General features: G+C 48.3%; 1 protein-coding gene across 2 annotated transcripts in view; it reads right to left on the bottom strand.

Moving 5' to 3' along the window:
* PRKCB (protein kinase C beta) overlaps positions 1-18,022 on the bottom strand; it is a 329,605-nt gene that overhangs the window by 1,315 nt on the left and 310,268 nt on the right. The window contains exon 17 of one of the 2 annotated variants that reach the window (XM_039234397.1): positions 3,082-5,330. The exons of the other annotated variant lie outside the window; for it this stretch is intronic. Within the exon in view, the coding sequence (XP_039090328.1) occupies positions 5,172-5,330 (159 nt within the window). The 3' untranslated portion in view covers positions 3,082-5,171. Of the gene's footprint in view, positions 1-3,081; positions 5,331-18,022 lie in introns of those variants that run through there. 2 annotated transcript variants of the gene reach the window in all.

Raw genomic sequence — 18,022 nt, 5'->3', positions numbered from 1 at the left:
AAACCCAAAGCTTAAAGTCAAGTCTGTAAGGGCAGCCTTAAAACAAACAAAAATTCTATTCTGGTTAGCCTAAAATTTCTTTTGTGGGGTAGGGGGCATTAATCCCAGTTTACTAACTACAGTTTGGGGCAGCTTTTTTTCAGGGAACGTCAGAATGTGGGCTAATGACAACATCTCACAGCTATATGATGTTTTCCCTCCTCAGGTTCTTCAGCCTATTCTCACCACCCAAAGGTAGGGTAACTGGAGTCCTCACCCCCCATGGTTTGACATATAAGAAAACTGGGGCACAGGAAGATACAGTGACTTGCCCAAGGTTGTACGGTGAGCTAGTGATCTTTACTTGACCACACTCCTCTTAATTCACCTCAGTCCCTCTGACTGGGGGGAAAGCATGATGGCTGGTTTACTACTGGATAGCCGAGAAGGTGAGAGCTTGCCTGGCAGAAGCCAGAGCTGGGTCAGGCTGTAAAGAGGGGAGGTTCAGTGAGCATCGACTGATTTGTCAGAGTTCAGCCAATTGCTATCTATGCTTTAGCTTTAGCTCCTAATGGGCACTGACTGGTAGGGTTCCTCATTGCTGGGCTCATGCCTCTTGGCCAAAAACCTCCCACAAGAATTCCTTCTTTTAGGCTGCTCCCTTGAGTTGGGTAAAATGTCCCTAAGAAGTTGCCACTTACTCTTGTGTTATATGTGTTGTGGTGTGGGAATGAGAGGGGGGAGTGTAAGGAACACACTTCAGGAAGTGTAGACAGACTGCAGTGGGCTCAAGATGTCAGTGGAGCTGTTTTCTAGATGGCGGGCCATCTCCTGTCATGTCCCACCCATTCCGTTTTGTCTTGTCCTGCCTGCTGTCAGCCTGTCCTGGGCTGTCCCAGGCACTGTGTTATTTCCTGTGTTCAGAGAAAAGCTCAAATGTCACCTCATCCAAAAGAGAGTGCCCTCTCTGGACCCTACAAGTCATATGTTGGCATCCTTTTAAATGTCTTCATTGCATTTACTTATTATTAGACATTGTCTTGTTTATTTATTGCCTGTCTCCAGGTGGGGAGGGTCCTTGCCTGTTTCTTCATTATGGTATTTCCAGTGCCAAGAGTAATGCTTGGCACATAGCAGGCTGTCCACAACTATTTGTTGAATGAATGAATCAGTCAACAAATGAAGACTTGACTAAGGATGAACCTCATTGCTTTTTTCCAATTTATATTTGTCCTCGAGCCAGAGACCACTCTCTATACCAAAGCAATGAAATTATTCCCACTGATCCTATGGGTCCCTCACATCGGCCTCTGTCCATTTTGAGCTCCAGTATGGACTGAACTGTGTTAAGTCCCTTCGAGGTCTGAGAACTCCACGATGGTGTGTGGACCCCGGTAGATCTTGGGCCAGAAGGCAGGCACTTGCCTTCTTTCAGGTCTCTCCTGGGAAAATCGACCCCATCTGGCCTTCCCTGCCTTTGGGCATGGCTGGAGTTTCCCTTACCACCAGCCCCAGCTTTCAAAGCTCTTCCTCATTTGTAGTGCTGGTGAGGTCTCGTGCTTCAAATAGCCACATGGTCCAAATAGGACCTGCCATTCTAGATTTTGTCCTGTGGGCAGATGACCATAGGAAATACCCTTGAATTTTACTCTAGAAGGTGGGAGAGGATGGGCCTCTCCTATTTGGGTTGATAGCATCTGAAGCCATGATAGCATCATCACTCATGCAAGGATGGATATCAGTTCCACTGGCCTTCTATTGATTCTTCAAGAAGGCCATTATCGTCCTAACTTCCTTAGAAGAAGCAGGTGAGTGAGAAGTCTTAGAAGTGCAAAGAGGGATCCTTGACATCCTGACGGACAATTAGCCATGGCTAACATGGATTGTGTTTACATTTCTTTGGATTTATTTAATTTCTTTTTTAGATTCTTTCCTAATTTAAGTTCTTGTGGAAGATCTCAGCTTGTCTCATCTAGAAGAGTCAGGCTGTGTCAAGCTGGGGGCAGTGTGCTGGCAGAACAGCATCTCCCTGAGGGCTGGAAAGGATGCCTTCAGGATGATTAACTCTAAGAAGCAAGACTCAGGCCTCAGAACTGAGCTTTAGAACCAGTTACCTCTCTTGCTATGGGGATCTGTCTCTGCTCAAATCTTGGTGATTCTGTGGTCTGTTCAAGTGCAGAGACTGTGCCTTTGGCCTTCTGGAAGAAACCCACCCTGCTACCATCTAGCCTGTGTCCCCCCCCCCCCATTGCACTCTAGGAATGCCCCAGAAATATGGGTCAAGAGAGCACTGCTATATTTCTTCCTTCAGCCTCAAACTATGGTCTACAGAGAGAAAGAGGGGCCCTGAAGACTTCTGATGACTTTTTCTCTCTTGTAAGTAGCCTCCTCTGACTAACTTGGAGACTGGCTATCTCTAGATCACACCTTGCTTTCAATCACTTATTTAATGGTGGCCCTCTGGATTGCATCTGTAGGGCTCCCCACTGAGCTCCTGACACCCAGCAGAGAGCTGGGCACACAGGTAGTCCTCAACGAAAGCTTCCCGGATGAATGGAGAGTGGAATACGTGGACGATGACACAAAGAAGTGGGAAAATCTTTCTTCCTGAATAAATTTGCAAAGTGTTGCCCGGAGATTACATAGGCTGAAAGCTCTATTTCTTGGTCTCCCTTGTACTTAAAATATTGACAGCAAAGGAAATTGCAGAAATTTTGACCAAGACCCCCTCACTTCCACAGAGGCCTTCGTTGATCAGCCCTCACCAAGGTGTATTAGGGGAATAGAGACTTTGGCTTGAGTACCTCTTTCTGCAAACTATTAAACTATTTTGAAAAAATAATGGCAGCAATTTGGAAAATGTAGAGTGCAGTGTGTATATATAATATATTCTTTCTATCATCTTATCTATCTACCTATCTATCTCTATCATCTATCTATATCTAGCTACCTATCTACCTATCTTACATTGTTCTCTAAAGTTGTCTCAGATAATCTGTCAGTGGCCCAATGCTTTTACATGGTTTTTATTTTCCTGAGAGCATGTCCAGGGAAAGACCTGGTGACCCAACAGCCAGATGAAGGACCTCAAATAACTTGCCTATTGGTGGGCATGGCTCAGAGATACCAGCTATAGAGCAGAAAGCGTCTTGCACTGAGTCCGGAAACCTGGGTGTGCACCTCAGCTGGCTGACCTTGGGCAAGTCACTCTGCAGATGCCAGTTTCCCCAACAATAAAATGGGGGAGGAGGGTTCCGCCCCAATTTCCCTCCTCTAACTTCCTGAGCTCTCGTCAGCTGAGACTTCAGGTTTGCCCCACATGAGGTCCTGTAGTGAGGAGAAGCGGAGGGCAGGCAGGAGTGAGCGAGGGGCCTCTCTGCCTATGTGGAAATCCACGGCACACTTTTCTTAAAGATGAGAAGTCTTATGTCAATGACATTAGTCAAGATTTTACAGTTCTCCTGATGGTCTCTTGGAAGCCCTGGTGCTTCTGGAAATCATGCAACTTGTGATAAGAATTCTCTGCAGGGCTGCCTGACAATAGAAGGAGGCAGTAGGCCAGGCTGGGGAACCCCCTGCCATCCTCATCCACTCAGGCAGAAGCAGGATTTCTCCCACCCAAGAGGTTTCCTTGGCTTCTGGGGGCTCACAAAGCTGCTTGCAAGAAAGAATATTTAGTCCAAGCTGGGAGGAGTGGTGATTTTGATAAGAAAATCAAGAGCTCCAGCCATGCTTCTAGCTGGCCCCTAAACTTGACCCTGGCTTTGAGCTCCGATATCGTTGGAGGCCCCGGCCAGCTCACCCCATCCCACTACCGGCCGCCAGGAATCCCTGAATGGTCCCCAGCCCCGGCCTCTCTGACCAACCGAACCCTGGGGCTGAGGTTAAAAACTGGATTTAGTTCCTTTCTGTCCCAAAGCCTCAGGAGCCCTGCTTTGTAGTTTGGGTCCACATGTTTCAAAGAGCCGTTTTCTTGAAATAGCATTTCTTCTTTCTTTCTTTTTTTTTTTTTTATTGTATCTCGATGCTAGAAAAAAAATGGCACAGAATAGATATCCAGATACAAATGGACATTTCCACAAACATCTTACAAAACAACATCAAAGTGAAGAATACAACTGTCTATGCTTCGGGACATGGGGTCTTTCTCAGAGTGCTCATTTAACTTTCCAAAGCCAGCCACAAACCTACGCGAGCCCCATCCACCCAGGCATGGATCTGCGAGGCTCCAGAGCGCTGTCTTGACAAATCCAAGCAGGTCATTGTGGTTAATAACATTGGGACACGTATTTCAAAACATGTGTAACAGAGTGGGTTTTTTTTTTCTTTTTGCATTTGAACAACAACAGAAATAAAACCCCAAAGCAAATAAAATTTGAAATGTAATGTAAAACCATGGTCCTCTGGGACCTTGCTAGAGTGACCATGTCTTTTCAGGGAGTGGTGCCAAATGCCCTTTGCAAGTAGTTTGAGGATGAAGGTGACCAGGGACACAGAGTATCAGAAATCACAGCATTGGAGGTGGCGCCCAAGCTGGCTGCCTTTTGACTGACCCCTTGAGGTACTTTTAGATGGAGACTGTCTAAAAGCACACTCTCAGCATTTTAAAGGGCTGAGATAATCTTCTTAACTTCAAGTCTAAAAAAAAATAACAAATAAAATTTTATTTTTAGCATGCAGCTCATGGTGCCTCCAAACCAGGCAGAATGGAGGGATTCCCTCTAAGTCAAAGCCACCATATACTTGGATACAAGCCAAGCTCTGGGTCCGGCAGGGAGAGAGAGAATACTGCTAGCATCCGATTATCCGCTCACTTGGTGGGAACAATCTGGACTGGATGCTTGGAGTTGGGAAAATGTGTGAAATGGGAGCGCTGGAAAAAAGGGAGAGAAAGCAGGCATTTTCTGTCCCCACTGGATCTACTGAGCTGACATGCTGGTGAACATGGACTGTAAGAGGACTTTACTAATGTGCTAATTATGCGGCAGCATTTTTGACGTGCCGTCTGCATAATCCCCATCTCACAGAGATGCTCCAAACGACCTGAGGACATTTGGGTTCTGAAACATGGTCACTCTAGTCTCGTCAGCAAATAAAACATGGATGCAACGTTGCAACGAAAGAAAAGATGTCACCACGATAGCCGTTGAGCTTGAATGACAGAAATGAAGGACGCAGGTCTACACATCTACTTAGCTCTTGACTTCAGGTTTTAAAAATTCAGAGTTAACAAAGGAAAATCCTTCGAATTCTGATTGGTCAATATTCCTGATGACTTCCTGGTCGGGAGGTGTTAGGACGGGTGGATGGCGGGTGAAAAACCGGTCGAAGTTTTCAGCATTTCGCCCACACTATGAGAGGGGAAGAAAAGAACTTGTGGTAGGTGGAAAAACAAAAATGAAAACAAAACCCCAAACAAAACAGAACCAAACAAAACTGGGCTGTGGTTTTCTCGGATCCCTTCCCTTTACCACCTCAGAGAGGTTGTTTCAATGATCAGAAATGAGAGCAACAGAAAATGCAAAATTCTCATGACCTTTGGTACATGACCTTGGGCTCCGGACTTTCAGTTTCTAGGGCTCGTGAGCCACCCTCAGTGTCTCTGGGCAGTCAGGAGCTGCATGGCAAAGGCATGAGATGGTGGGGCTGGTGGTATGTGGCGTGTCCCTCCCTACCCCCCATTCCCGCAAGGAGTCAGCCAGGCCCACCTGTTGAAAGAGATGGGATTAAGGTACCTGTGATGTTTCACGTGGCACCAGATGCTAAGTAATGAGCCAGTTATACATCACCTGGCAGGTCCCAGTATTTAGCAGTGGATCCCTCAAGGGCTGTCCTCTGGCTGCCAGTCAGGAACAACTACCTTTCCAGCTCCAGAGATACAGGAATTTACAAACTCTAGTCAATGAAGACAGATCTCAAGACGGGGGTTTGGTTCCTGCAATCGTTGGCCAACCATGAGGCGTTGGTTAGCTGGATACGTCATTGACCCTTAACTGAAAGATGCCTGCAGGCAAACCCAGCCACTCTCTCCAAATGGGAGCGGAGGGTGTGGGATGAAACACATACCAGAGCTTGGTGGCGCGGCTGGGAGCTAGAGAGAAAAGCACCATCGTTTCTCACCCACCCTGGGGTCTTCAGGCTGTCAGATTTATAACCCATGTGTGTTTGTGTGCATGCACACGTATGCAAGTGTGCACACACACACAGACTAATCCCCACCCAAACATTTGCACGAAGTTCTAGTATTTCGAGCACAGTGTGTGCAAGAGGCGACCACAACCTAACACAGTAGCAGCCCTAGTAGTTATGACGGCTAATATTCATTACAAACTTGCTAAATGCCAGGCACCCTAGAATGCTCTACTTGCATTACCTTATTAAATCTTCCCAAAGACCCTACGAAGTGGGCATCATCCCTTCTGGACAGATGAGGAAACTGGGGCCAGGGAGATTACGTAACTTGTTCAAGGTCACACAGTCAATGAATAGCAGAGCTACAACGTGAGACAGATCCCTCTGACATCAGAGTCCAGGCTCCTGGCTCCATTTTACACGAATGGTTTGTAGGCCATGAGTACATGACTAAGTGCGGCAGGTTGGGGGGTGGGGGAGGGAGGAGGAGTCAAGGATGGGGATGATGAGGTCTCTGGTTTGAATGATGGCGAAAATGTGGTTATATCAATCCCAGAGACAGAGAGAGTGGGAAAATTCAGAAGGACAGCTATTTTGTGTGGAAATGATGACTTTTTGTTTTTTAATGTTTGTTTACTTTTGAGAGAGAGAGAGAGGAGGGGAGGGGCAGAATGAGAGGGAGACACAGAATCGGAAGCAGCCTCCAGGCCCTGAGCTGTCAGCAAGTGGGGCCCCATCACACAAACTGCGAGATCATGACCTGAACTGAAGTTGGATGCTTAACCGACCGAGCCACTTGGTGTCCCTGAACATGATGTCTTTGAGGGATGGGGGAGATTCCAGGAGATGACCCAAGGGGGTTAGAAGTACAGATTCTGGAGCTCAGGAGAGAGGTCTTGAAAAAAAATAGCTTAAAGTACAGAACATGAAAAGCAGGAAAAAGATAATAATAATAGTCATAAAAACCATAGAGCAGTTTCCAGACAACCTGCACTTGCTAAGGGGTTCGCACACATCACCTTTTTGCTTCACATAACCACCCTGGGAAGTGGGGGTCTGATTTCCATGGGCGAGGGAGAAAATTGCCCCTAAAACCCAGAGCGGGAAGGGGAGAGCCAGAAGGGAGTGCTGTCAGGCAAGTGGGGCACTGAGGGAATCCAGCGAGAAGGGCATTGTCGTAGCTGAAATATCTCCAAGAGGTCACACAGGAAACGTTGCCGAGAGTGGGCCACCCCGCTTGGCAGTTAGGAGGAGACAGATGAGACAATGAAGAGCTGCCGCTGAGCCTGAGTCACTGGCAGAGGGAAGGGAAGTTGAGAAAGTCAAGGAGTGCACATTCTCCCTTTGCTCCTTCGAGCCCTACACTCAAGAAGGGAAGCAGAGGTATGCGGGGCGGGGTGTGCGCAGGCCTCAGCTCTCAGACGGCCTCAGCTTCCTGCTTTGTTCCTGACTGGGCAGAAGGCACCCATGAGGCCATAGCCTGCAGACTTTTACAGGACATCATGCATGCGACCGCTACAGCGCCTGGCACCGAGGAAGTGTCAATGCATTCTAGCTGTAAGCATTATTTGATTCGTGTTTTCCCTGCAGACAGCGTATGTTTCCGACGACAGGGTGTTTTCATGATGCTTAAGTTTGAAATACTGAAGAAACAGCCTTGCATTTTTAAGAGAGTCGTGTCAGGCTTGGAGAAAGAGATTAGTTTTTCCAAGTTAAATTCTTTGAGCCCTGTTGATAGCTTTCCTTCAGGTCTCAGAAAATGAGAAGTGATCGCCGCCTCCCGCCAATGCCCAGCCATGCAGTTAGGACTTGGGGTATGCTGTGCTGGCTGGTGTCAGAGGAGGGGGGACTTCTGCCCACAAAAGGAAGGACCCTCAACACAGTGTGGTCAGGATTATTGCCCAGGTTCTTACATTGCTTATGCATGTGTTTTCACTCCAGAGATATCTATTGAGTACCTATTATGTGCCAGGTACTGTGCTAACAGTAAATTAGATAGAATCTATGCCTCATGGGAACCAACCTCCTACTGGAGAAGGAAGGCAATAAGCACATAAATAGAAGGAGAATTGAGAATGTAAATAGAGGTGGCTTCATGTCAGACAGAGATAAGTAGTACTAAGAAAAATAAAGTGAGGTCAGTGATAAAGAGGGAAGAGAACACCATTTTTGAAAAAGTGATCAAAAAAAAGACCTAAATGTAAAAAAAAAAAAAGAAAGAAAAAGTGGTCAGCTCTGAGGAGATGAGCCTTGAAGCAAGCCCTCAGGGAAGTAAGGACATTTGAAAGTCTCGAGGAAAAGCATTCTAGGTGGAGCAAACAGCACGTGGAAAGGCTCGGGGACAGGGGCTCGCTCAAGAGCGTCACCCAACAGCGGTGAGGCCAGTGTGGCCAGAGCAGGGGCCAAGAGGCAGAGGGGTGAGACAAGAGGGGGCCGGGAGCCAGGCTGCGGGTCTTGCTGGTCAAGGAAAGCAGAGGATTTCCATCTCCACTTGGTAAGAAGCCGCTGGAGGGTTCTGATCACCCCACAGGCTCTGACTCATGTGTCTGTGGGATCGTTGGTGCGGCGTGCAAAACGGATGGACGGGCAAGGGGCGGGGATGCTAACCGGGAGACGGGACAGGATGGTGCTTCAGAGGAAGGTACCCCTGGGACAGACGGAAAGATGCATCTGGAGTGGGGGAAGAGGTGCCAGATTAGCTGAGGAGTCAGACGGTGGGGCCTTCCAGGAGGAGAGGATGTGTTGGTGACCCTACAACTTTGCACCTGGGCTCTGTGGTGAATGGGGGATGGGACAGAGCGCCTTCCGGGGGCAATTGGGCACTTGGGCTCCTGTATGACAGGTCTGAGAGTCCAGTGGGGATGTTGAGGGTGTGGGAGTCCCCTCACCTGCGGTGTGGGGACTGCAAAGGGGGCATCAGCTAGACTGACGGCAGAGGCACTGGGGAGGGTTAGAAGCTGGCTGTCCATCGTTTGGAGCAGAGAGACAGTGCATGGGGCCGTGGGGCAGAGGGTGGCGGGACCCGTGGTTGGGAGTAAGGCAGACCTGCGCGTGTTCCTCTTTGGCTTGGGCGCTGGGCTCCAAACAGGCCAGCGTAGGAAGCACGTGAGCTGAGACACAGAGTCATCAGGGGCTATTTTTCTTTAAAAACCATCAATTTCCCATGCACACCACAAGGGCCTCCCCAAAGGCTGTGATAGGACACAGAGAAAACAGCTTCTGGGGGCTCCGAGCCTCCCCCCTCCCCTCTCCCTCCCCTCCGCTGCCTCAGAAAACAACGAAATCTTTAAGTGAGATAGCAGAGAGGAGATGCAAAAACAAGGGTTAACCAGAGGGGCACAATGCAGCCGGAGCGTGATTTTCCTGCTAATAAGCAGCTTACGGAGCTGGCAGATCACAGCCTCCCTAAGTGTTTCCGTGTTTTTCAAATGGAGCTGTCACTGCCCATTAGCTTCAGGAGCGCTCCCTAAATGGAGACGTCAGCCCTCGGGGAGGCACAGCCTGGATGGGCTCTGAGCCTGCTGTGTCCTTGGAGAACGCGCCGCCCTGTCACTGCGATCCAGGGACACGCGCAGCGCGGACCACACCTGCCTCTCTGGCGGCCCTGGCTGGATGGGTACTTCAGCCTCACTTGGCTACTGAAAGAAAACCCACCTCCCTAATGGCCAGGCCACACCACTGGAGCCCCTGGGACCGTGCCGGGGACCCAAGCCAACACGGTTATTTAAATCACGAGGCGCCGCTTTCCAGGGTTGGAGAGGAGAGGAATGAGGATTTTGACTTGTTGTTCAATTGTGCCTCTGAATCCGAGAACCTAGACAGTTTGAAAAGCTTTCTCTGTGAGCTGCTACATGTGAGCTCTTCCACCCCACCTCCCCTCTTCTCTTCTTTCTAATTTCTGTTTCATTGTGTTAATAACAGCTCCGGGTCTGGCTGTCGAAAGTGGGGTTGGCTTAGTCATAGCAGCAAGAGGGATCTTTCAGACACCAACCTGGATATGTCACTTCTCTGCAATGGCTCTCCATTGCCCAGAGCCTACACTCCTTAGCCTGGCTCACAGGGCCCTGGTCACCGGGTCACTAGCCCCTCAGTGCTCATTCTCCCCTCCCCAACACACCCTCCAGCTGTACTCAGTCCCCTGGGTTCCCAGAAGGCTCGTGAACTCTGTCACCGCCCAGCCTTTGCAATCAGCTGGCGAGGTGGGGGGCCCTCATAAGAATGAACACCTGCCTCCCCTCCCCTGGGGGGGTATTTCCTACACATCCTTTTTCTTTCCGGACAGATGTCACTTCCTCCAGGAGACTTGCCCTGGACCCCTCCTCTATATGGCTGGGTTGATCCCACCAAGATACAAGATATTCATCAAAAAATTGGTAGAGGGGGGAAAAAGTTGACATCAAACTATCCACCAAAAGGGAAAGAAGTTAAATAAGTAATGATACATCTATTTGATGCATTACCATGCATGCAACACACTTTGAAAAATTAAAAGGAGATGTAGAAGAATATTAAACGGCATAGTTACATATAATTACTAATTGCATACAATATGTTCCCATTCTATAAATCACACACACAAATGTGTGTGCTTACAGATATTGCATATTGTCTACATGCATATGGAGACGACAGTGTTACAGACTGCTTAATTTTCTCCTTTATCTTTTCTGCTTGTGTGTTTGAAAATTTAAAGAACAGATTTTTTAAATAAGAAAAAAAACCCACTGAAGCTAATTCAAATGAAGGAGCTATTGCCATTTTGATGCCTAGGTGCTTCTGCCCCTGGCATGGTGCTAAAGCACTGGAAATACGATGGCACACGAGGGGATCCCTGTCCTGGTCATCACGGAGCTTGTGGTCTAGTGGAGGAGACAGACACACACAGGCCACCACATGGCCCACACGACAACTGGGGCCACTGAGCACAGAAGTGAGGACCCTAAGAAGGGCCAGGAGGACTTTCTGGAGGAGGTGGCATCTAAGCTGAGTGCAACCAGAAAGAAAGACCCCAGGGGAACCTGGCCTCCATTAAGGCCTCTATCAGTGAAAACATACGTAAGCCATACAGCCTGGGTAAAAAGACAAAAGAGTCTTTTCTTTTTCTTAATGTGCAAATTCAGTGAAATTCTGGGTGGTTTTCTTGCCTTACAGAGAGTTTTCCCTGGCAGGACCACACAGGAGGGACCCACCCGGTGAGAAGCAATCAGTTAAGCACAGAGCTGTAAACACGTTGGATCATTTTTAAGTTGTTTGAAGACCAAGCTTTCTCTCCCAAGCAGTCAGACAAAACACAGCGCAGAAAGGAAAGAAAGATTAAAGCTCCCTTGTCTGCAAACAGCGAAGATTCCTTACAATGGGGGTATTTGATCTCTTGTGTCTATTTAGTTAGAAGGAAGTCAGCAAGAGAGGGGCCTTTTGCGCCGGGTAGCAAGTTTTGTGTTTTATCTAAAAATAAGATGCAATGCTTTCTTGTCTTCCAGACTTTGGTCCAAATGCCATCTCCTCCGAGGAGCTGTGCGGGATCACCTCCAGACAAAGCAGGAGCTCCAATTCTCCCTTCCTGGTAATCTCCCTCAGGGCATCACTTTTGCCCGGGAAGTAAAAATACCCAAAATAGCCCAATCTATATTACATGTTTATTCCTTTGCTTCTCTGCTGATGAATTAATTATATTCCCGTCTAGACTGTAAGCCCCACAAGAGCTCAAGTCACAGCACAGCCTTCCCAGGACTCAGGACAGGTTTGGGCCCGTGGCAGGCACTCAGTGTTGTCAGATGGATGAGTAACAGTGTCTACTAAGTGCGTCTAAGCCCGATATTGTCTAAATACTTCATAAGCACTATCTCCTTTAACCCAGTGGTTCCCTGACATCTCTGCTGTACAGCAAGGCTAAGTACCTGACTATGATTTGATCCCAGATCTGGACACGATCCAGAATCTTCCTTCAGCCTTGTACATTTCTTGCCGAAACAAACAAGTTGTTCAAAAGCACCCAGAAAAAGAAATAACAAAACCCTTTGTTATTTAACCCCCTCCATATCTTCATTAAGTTAAGATTTTAGTCTGTCCTGGATGGCTGGACAGACAGATGGATGGAGGCTTATTCCTCTTTATACAAAATATAGAATCAGTCCCTTATTCTTTACCCTGCTTTTAAGAAACACATGCTAAACATTCTCCCGTGTGAACAAAGTGTCATATTTTTCTTATTTATTCTTCACCCACGTCACTGGCTTCAAATAAACTAGCCCTCATATAGCAATTACCCCGTTTATTTGCCTATGTTTTTATAACCTTGATTCTCACGGGTTTGTGAGACAAGCAGGAAAAGGGTTATCTCCACTGAATCGATAATTTGGAAAGTTAACGACTTGGTCAGGGCCATACAGGGTCAAGGAGGGGAACCGAGATTCAGGGTCCGGTCTGTTCCATTCCGAAGATCAAAGGCTTCCTACTACATTTTACTGTCTTACAAATGACATCCGATCATGTGGCGGGAACTTAAACGCTGACTTGGGTACTGATCCCAGCTACACAACCATTAAGCAGGTGAGCCAAATTCCCTAAGCCAACTTTTTGTTATACGGAATGAACCTACCTTGTAGTGTGGGGTGAGGAAGACTTAATAAAATGCACAGAAAACACGTGACGTGGTAGCTGGCAGCTGCCACGGAACGTGGTGAACTAGTCTGATGGCAGTGGCCGTGCTCTGTGCAGTGAGCTGGTCTGATGGCAGTGGCCATGCTCTGTGCGGTGAGCTGGTCTGATGGCAGTGGCCGTGCTCTGTGCGGTGAGCTGGTCTGATGGCAGTGGCCGTGCTCTGTGTGGTGAGCTAGTCTGATGGCAGTGGCCGTGCTCTGTGCGGTGAGCTGGTCTGATGGCAGTACCGTGCTCTGTGTGGTGACCTGGTCTGATGGATGGCAGTGGCCGTGCTCTGTGCGGTGAGCTGGTCTGATGGCAGTACCGTGCTCTGTGTGGTGAGCTAGTCTGATGGCAGTGGCCGTGCTCTGTGCGGTGAGCTAGTCTGATGGCAGTGGCCGTGCTCTGTGCAGTGAGCTAGTCTGATGGCAGTGGCTGTGCTCTGGCTACAGAGAGGTCCTGCAGGCCCCGCCATGCCTCAGCCTCTCCTGGGATATTGCTGTTACAAGTACAGATGTTTAAGACACAAATGGAAGTCTTTCCCATCGAGGCTGGTGGGATATAGGAGGGAGGTGTAAGGTGAATGTCAGGCCCTAAATGGGGCTCCCAGTTAGAAGTGAGGGACAAATATAGGCCCGGGGAGGGGGTGGGCAAAAGGGACACATTTCCACTCCCCCCCACTCAAGCCTTGTTGCCTTGGAAAGACATTTTTTATTTTTTAATATTTATTTATTTTTGAGAGAGAGAGACAGAGACAGAGTGAGAGTGGGGGAGATTGCAGAGAGAGGGAGACATAGAATCTGAAGCAGGCTCCAGGCTCTGAGCTGTCAGCACAGAGCCTGACATGGGGCTTGAACTAATGGAAGATCTCCTGAGATCATGACCTGAGCTGAAGTTGGATGCTCAACTGACTGAGCCACCCAGGCCCACGCCCTGCCCCCCACCCCCCAGTGCTCAGAAAGACATTTTAACTCAGATTCACATACCAAGAAGTTGTTGTTCTTCACGCCCTCCTGTGGCAGTGGAGGGGCTTTTGTGGTTGTTTTTAAGAAACTGCATGTGTAAACAAACAAGAAACGAACATTTTTCTTTCCCTTCCTGGGTCACGCATGTCTTGATATCATGGCATCAGAGTCTTCATGGAGTCAATATTTCTGGACAATCAGTGAGCTCAGTGCCATATAAATGAGAAAGAAGGGGGGCTTAAAAAGAGTGGAGGAGGGGACTCTGAACTTACCCTACAGATGTACTCATGCACATAGGAAACTAGAAAGCTATTAAAAGAAGAAGGTAGCTCGAGGTGCAGGCAGAAAACAATCCACGAGACAGAAGGTAGTAAAGGGAGGCACCAAAATGGAACGTGCGTGCTGGCATCCTCGTGTGTGATGTGGGGTAGACGTGTGCTTGCACTCAGCCTCTCTAGGAGGCCTCCCCAGAAAGTGGCCACTGTGAGTGGCCCTGGGAAGGAGAACTAAGGCGCCTAGCTGAGGGTCAAGGGTGAGCGGAGAGGACTTAGTCTCACTGTGTAGTTTCGATGCTGCTTGGCATATTTCACTTTTTCAGGGTTTTCTTTAAAGGAGAGAAGAAGACCAGAATATCGAATAATATAATGAGGTCAAGAATGAGAAGACAAGTCTCTGAGAGAAGACCGTTCTGAGGTCGTTGATGACTCCACGGGAGAAATGTCAAAACAGAGAGGTGGAGGCAGAAGCCAGATGCACCAACCCGAGAAAAAGAATAGACTGTAATGAAATGCAATCTTGGAGGTAACAAGAATTAGCAGTTCCTTCAAAGGTTTGTGTGTGTGAGCAGACGGCAGTGGTCCTACTAGGGGGAAGGAGCAGTCCCAGGTTTGAGGGAAGGGATTTTTCCTTAATGTTTATTTATTTATTTTGAGAGGGTGAGGAAAGGACAGAGAGAAAGGGAGAAAGAGAGAGAGAATCTCAAGCAGACTCCGTATTGTCAGCACAGAGCCTGACGCGGAGCTCGAACTCACAAAATAGGACTTTAAATTCAACTGGCACTCACTTGGGCTTACTAGCTGTGTGGCCACGGGCAAGTTACTTAGCCTCTCTGAGCCCATTTCCTTACCTATAGAGGGAAGGTAGTAGCAGTATCTACTTCATAGGGTGATTGTGAGGGTGAATGAGATCCATAAAGTAGACAGAAGGCTCTGCTTTCTAGTAAAACTGAATAATTTCATAAGCACGCCTGACCCATTTTATTGTTATGGTTGTAAATAGTATTAATAAAGTCCTGCATCCATTAACTGGAGGGCCCATCTTCTTCTCCTGGCTCTGTCACGAGTCTCCGGGCCTCTGATTGCTCCTCTCTAGAATGATGGCATCTATACCCGGGTCCCGGGGCTCCTCCAATTCTTGACTTATTATCTTCAGTGGTTATTGCTGGACATATCCTAAGAGTTTTGTGCTCTCCCCCAGCATGTGACCTTCCCATCTACCAGTTCAGTTCACACTGCTGGCTTCTCTGCTGGGGGACAGCTCAAAGTCATGCACTTGGCAAGTGATTTAGGAATTTCACTTGGCCCAGGAGTCTGCCAATTCCAACTCCCCCAAAGGGAGCCTGGTTTGATCCATAGGTCTCCACGGGTGGGTGGAGGGATGGAGGGAGAGATAAACAGACAGACTCTGGGCCTCTGTGTCCTAAACAACTCTTGGCTATTTGTATGTCAGTGTCTGAAGGTAGACTAATGTTTTGATGAGGATCCGCGTACGCTTCCACACTCTGAATAACTGAAAGAACAAACAGAGCCGAGAGGGGAGATGTCTACTCCTTAATGAGCCCGTCTTGAGCGCCTCAGTTCAGATGCTGCCATGCCCTGCTCTCGGAGGGTATTCAACGTCTGCTGTCTTTGTCAGCCTTGAAATCAAAGCCTGAAGGAGCAGGCGAGATTTGCATCTTTGAAAACCCTGCCAGTGAAGTGTAAAAGGTGTGAATATGTTACTTGTTTGTTGCAATATTTTAAAATAAATTTTAAATCATTTGAATTGTTAAGAATATCTAGTCTCTTTCTATTATGTAACAGACCCCAATGGGTGGTAGTATCATGGCTCCTTCCCACCGGCGCGATTTCAAACCTTAAAAGGGGTTCCAAGTGCTCCTAATAATCTTTCCAAGGATACTGGGCAGTGCAGGGTCCGCGGTTCAAGCACCTGCTAGCTGCTGGACCTTGAGCAAACATCCTAACCTCTCCAGGCTGCGTGCCCTCATCTGTCATACGGTGACAATGACACCTACCTCATAGAGGATTAAATGAGGTAATGCCTGGAAGGCACTTAGAACGCTGCCTGGCACAGACAAGAACTCAATATTTTGTCCAGTATATTTGAATTGTACGGGTTTCAGAAGAATGACTTTAAATCCCAGCTTTCCAAAAGGTATTGTTCTCCTGAGCACTTGGTGCTTCCTAGGGGAGCCAGGATCTATTCTTAAATAAATCGTATTAAGTAGAAAGTTCGCCCCCTTTCTTAAGCCTCGCAATTGGAGTTGTAATAGCAAACATACAAAGGTTACACTTTGTGGCTTCAATTCAGAAATGTCACCACATCAAACACACATTCAGACATGCACTCAGAGACACTTACTCATACGGTGTAAAGGGCAATTAGGTTCAGAGGAGAATGTCACATGAACAGAATTGCAGCTCATTAAAGCAGTACTTGAAGCTTTCGACCTTGGCTACATAAACAATGTTTCCAGATGACAGAACTGCCGAGAAACCAAGTCCTGCGAGCATGATTTAGTTTCCGAAGCAATTCGGCACCTAGACTCCTGGGAGATGCAGGCCATGATATGTGATCAGATAGCCATGCAGTGTTTGGGAAACGCTATGACATGAAAGGCTGCCGTGATGTAGAATGGGGACCGGGGGCTCTGCGTTTACAGTCTGGAAGATCCCAAAGCTTTGCTGATGTGTAGATGCCTGAAAACTGTACGGGGTTTTATGTCAAGTGACAAGGCGGACGGGTAACGCGAGCAGAAATGATTGGAATCGGTCTATTGTACAAGGATGGGTTGGAGTCAGTGAGGCCTGACATCCGGGCTAGAATGAATGGAAGGAGTGAGCAATGCCGATCATGTCTGGATGGTCCCAGACAGCTGCCCAGGACGAATGGCTGTAGGGAAAAGGTCTCTTCTTAGTGTCTATTCTTAGAGAGCTGCACTCCTCAAGCCTTGCCCAGAACGAATGGGCCATCAGAGGGAGCACACTTTAGATCTGAGAGCCCCATTCACTAGCGGGCAAGTCGCTGTGCATACACCCTAATAGTTAAGACTCCGAGGACTATAACGAAGCAGGGCGTCCTTGTGACCTAGTTACTTTTCTCTCACCTCCTCAATTTGCTGCATCTCTGCTGACAGCTGGGGAATGGAGCCCAAGGCTTGTGCCTCTATCCAGTTTTCACACCAAGTTTTGCACTGGGCATTAGGGACACTGCCAGACTTCACTAAGGCAATTCCTAAAAGTATACGAATGCCATCAAAATCTCAATCAGGCATTTTGATTTCACCACGCCACATCAGCCTATCTTCTACGGGGACATCGAAGCACCACATATTACCAATTCTGCGAGCAGACGTGCTCACCCCTGGCCTCAGTGTACCCTCTGCTGCAGCACGGCCACATTCTGAACTATTCACCCAGACCCGGGGGCTCTCTGGCTACCTCCCCCAGCACGCGCAACCTCCCAGACTGCCACGGAATTTACACTGGCAGAAGGAGGAACAGCCATGCCCTGCTCTGTGCCCTGCATGCCAGCACCCTGAACTCCAGACACCTTCATGACAACCTACTTCATTCATTCGTCCTGCTTTTCGTCAGGACCAGCAACTGGCTACCACCTTATACTCGAGGAGCGATTTCGCAGGCAGTGGGAAGGGATTATCCTTCATCCATTCCTTCATGTCCCTGGCATAATTACTGTGCATCCACAAGGTGCCAGGAACCGGGAAAGGCTAGGTTTGCCAACAGAAACACAATCTGAAGGCTCTCAAGCAGCCGTGTCCCACCCAAGTGCCCACTGGCTCCCACCTGGATGACTGCAACAGCCTCGAACCAGTCTCCTGATTTCACCTCTGCACCTACAATAGTCAGAGTGATTCTCTGGAAACCCAAAGTCGGATCATGCCATTTCTCTGCTCAAAGCCCTCCAAACGCTGCCCATCTCAGCCGGAGTAGAAGCCACAGATCCTACAGTGGCCTGAAGCATCTGCCCCTTCTGTGGCCTCACAGATATCATCTTCTTTTCCCCCT

This window comes from Hyaena hyaena, unplaced genomic scaffold (genome assembly GCF_003009895.1).
Source record: "Hyaena hyaena isolate Hyena2069 unplaced genomic scaffold, ASM300989v1 scaffold_88, whole genome shotgun sequence".
Classification (NCBI taxonomy): Eukaryota; Metazoa; Chordata; class Mammalia; order Carnivora; family Hyaenidae; genus Hyaena; species Hyaena hyaena.
The sequence above is the reverse complement of the archived record's forward strand: the minus strand, read 5'-3'. Positions and strand labels throughout refer to the sequence as shown.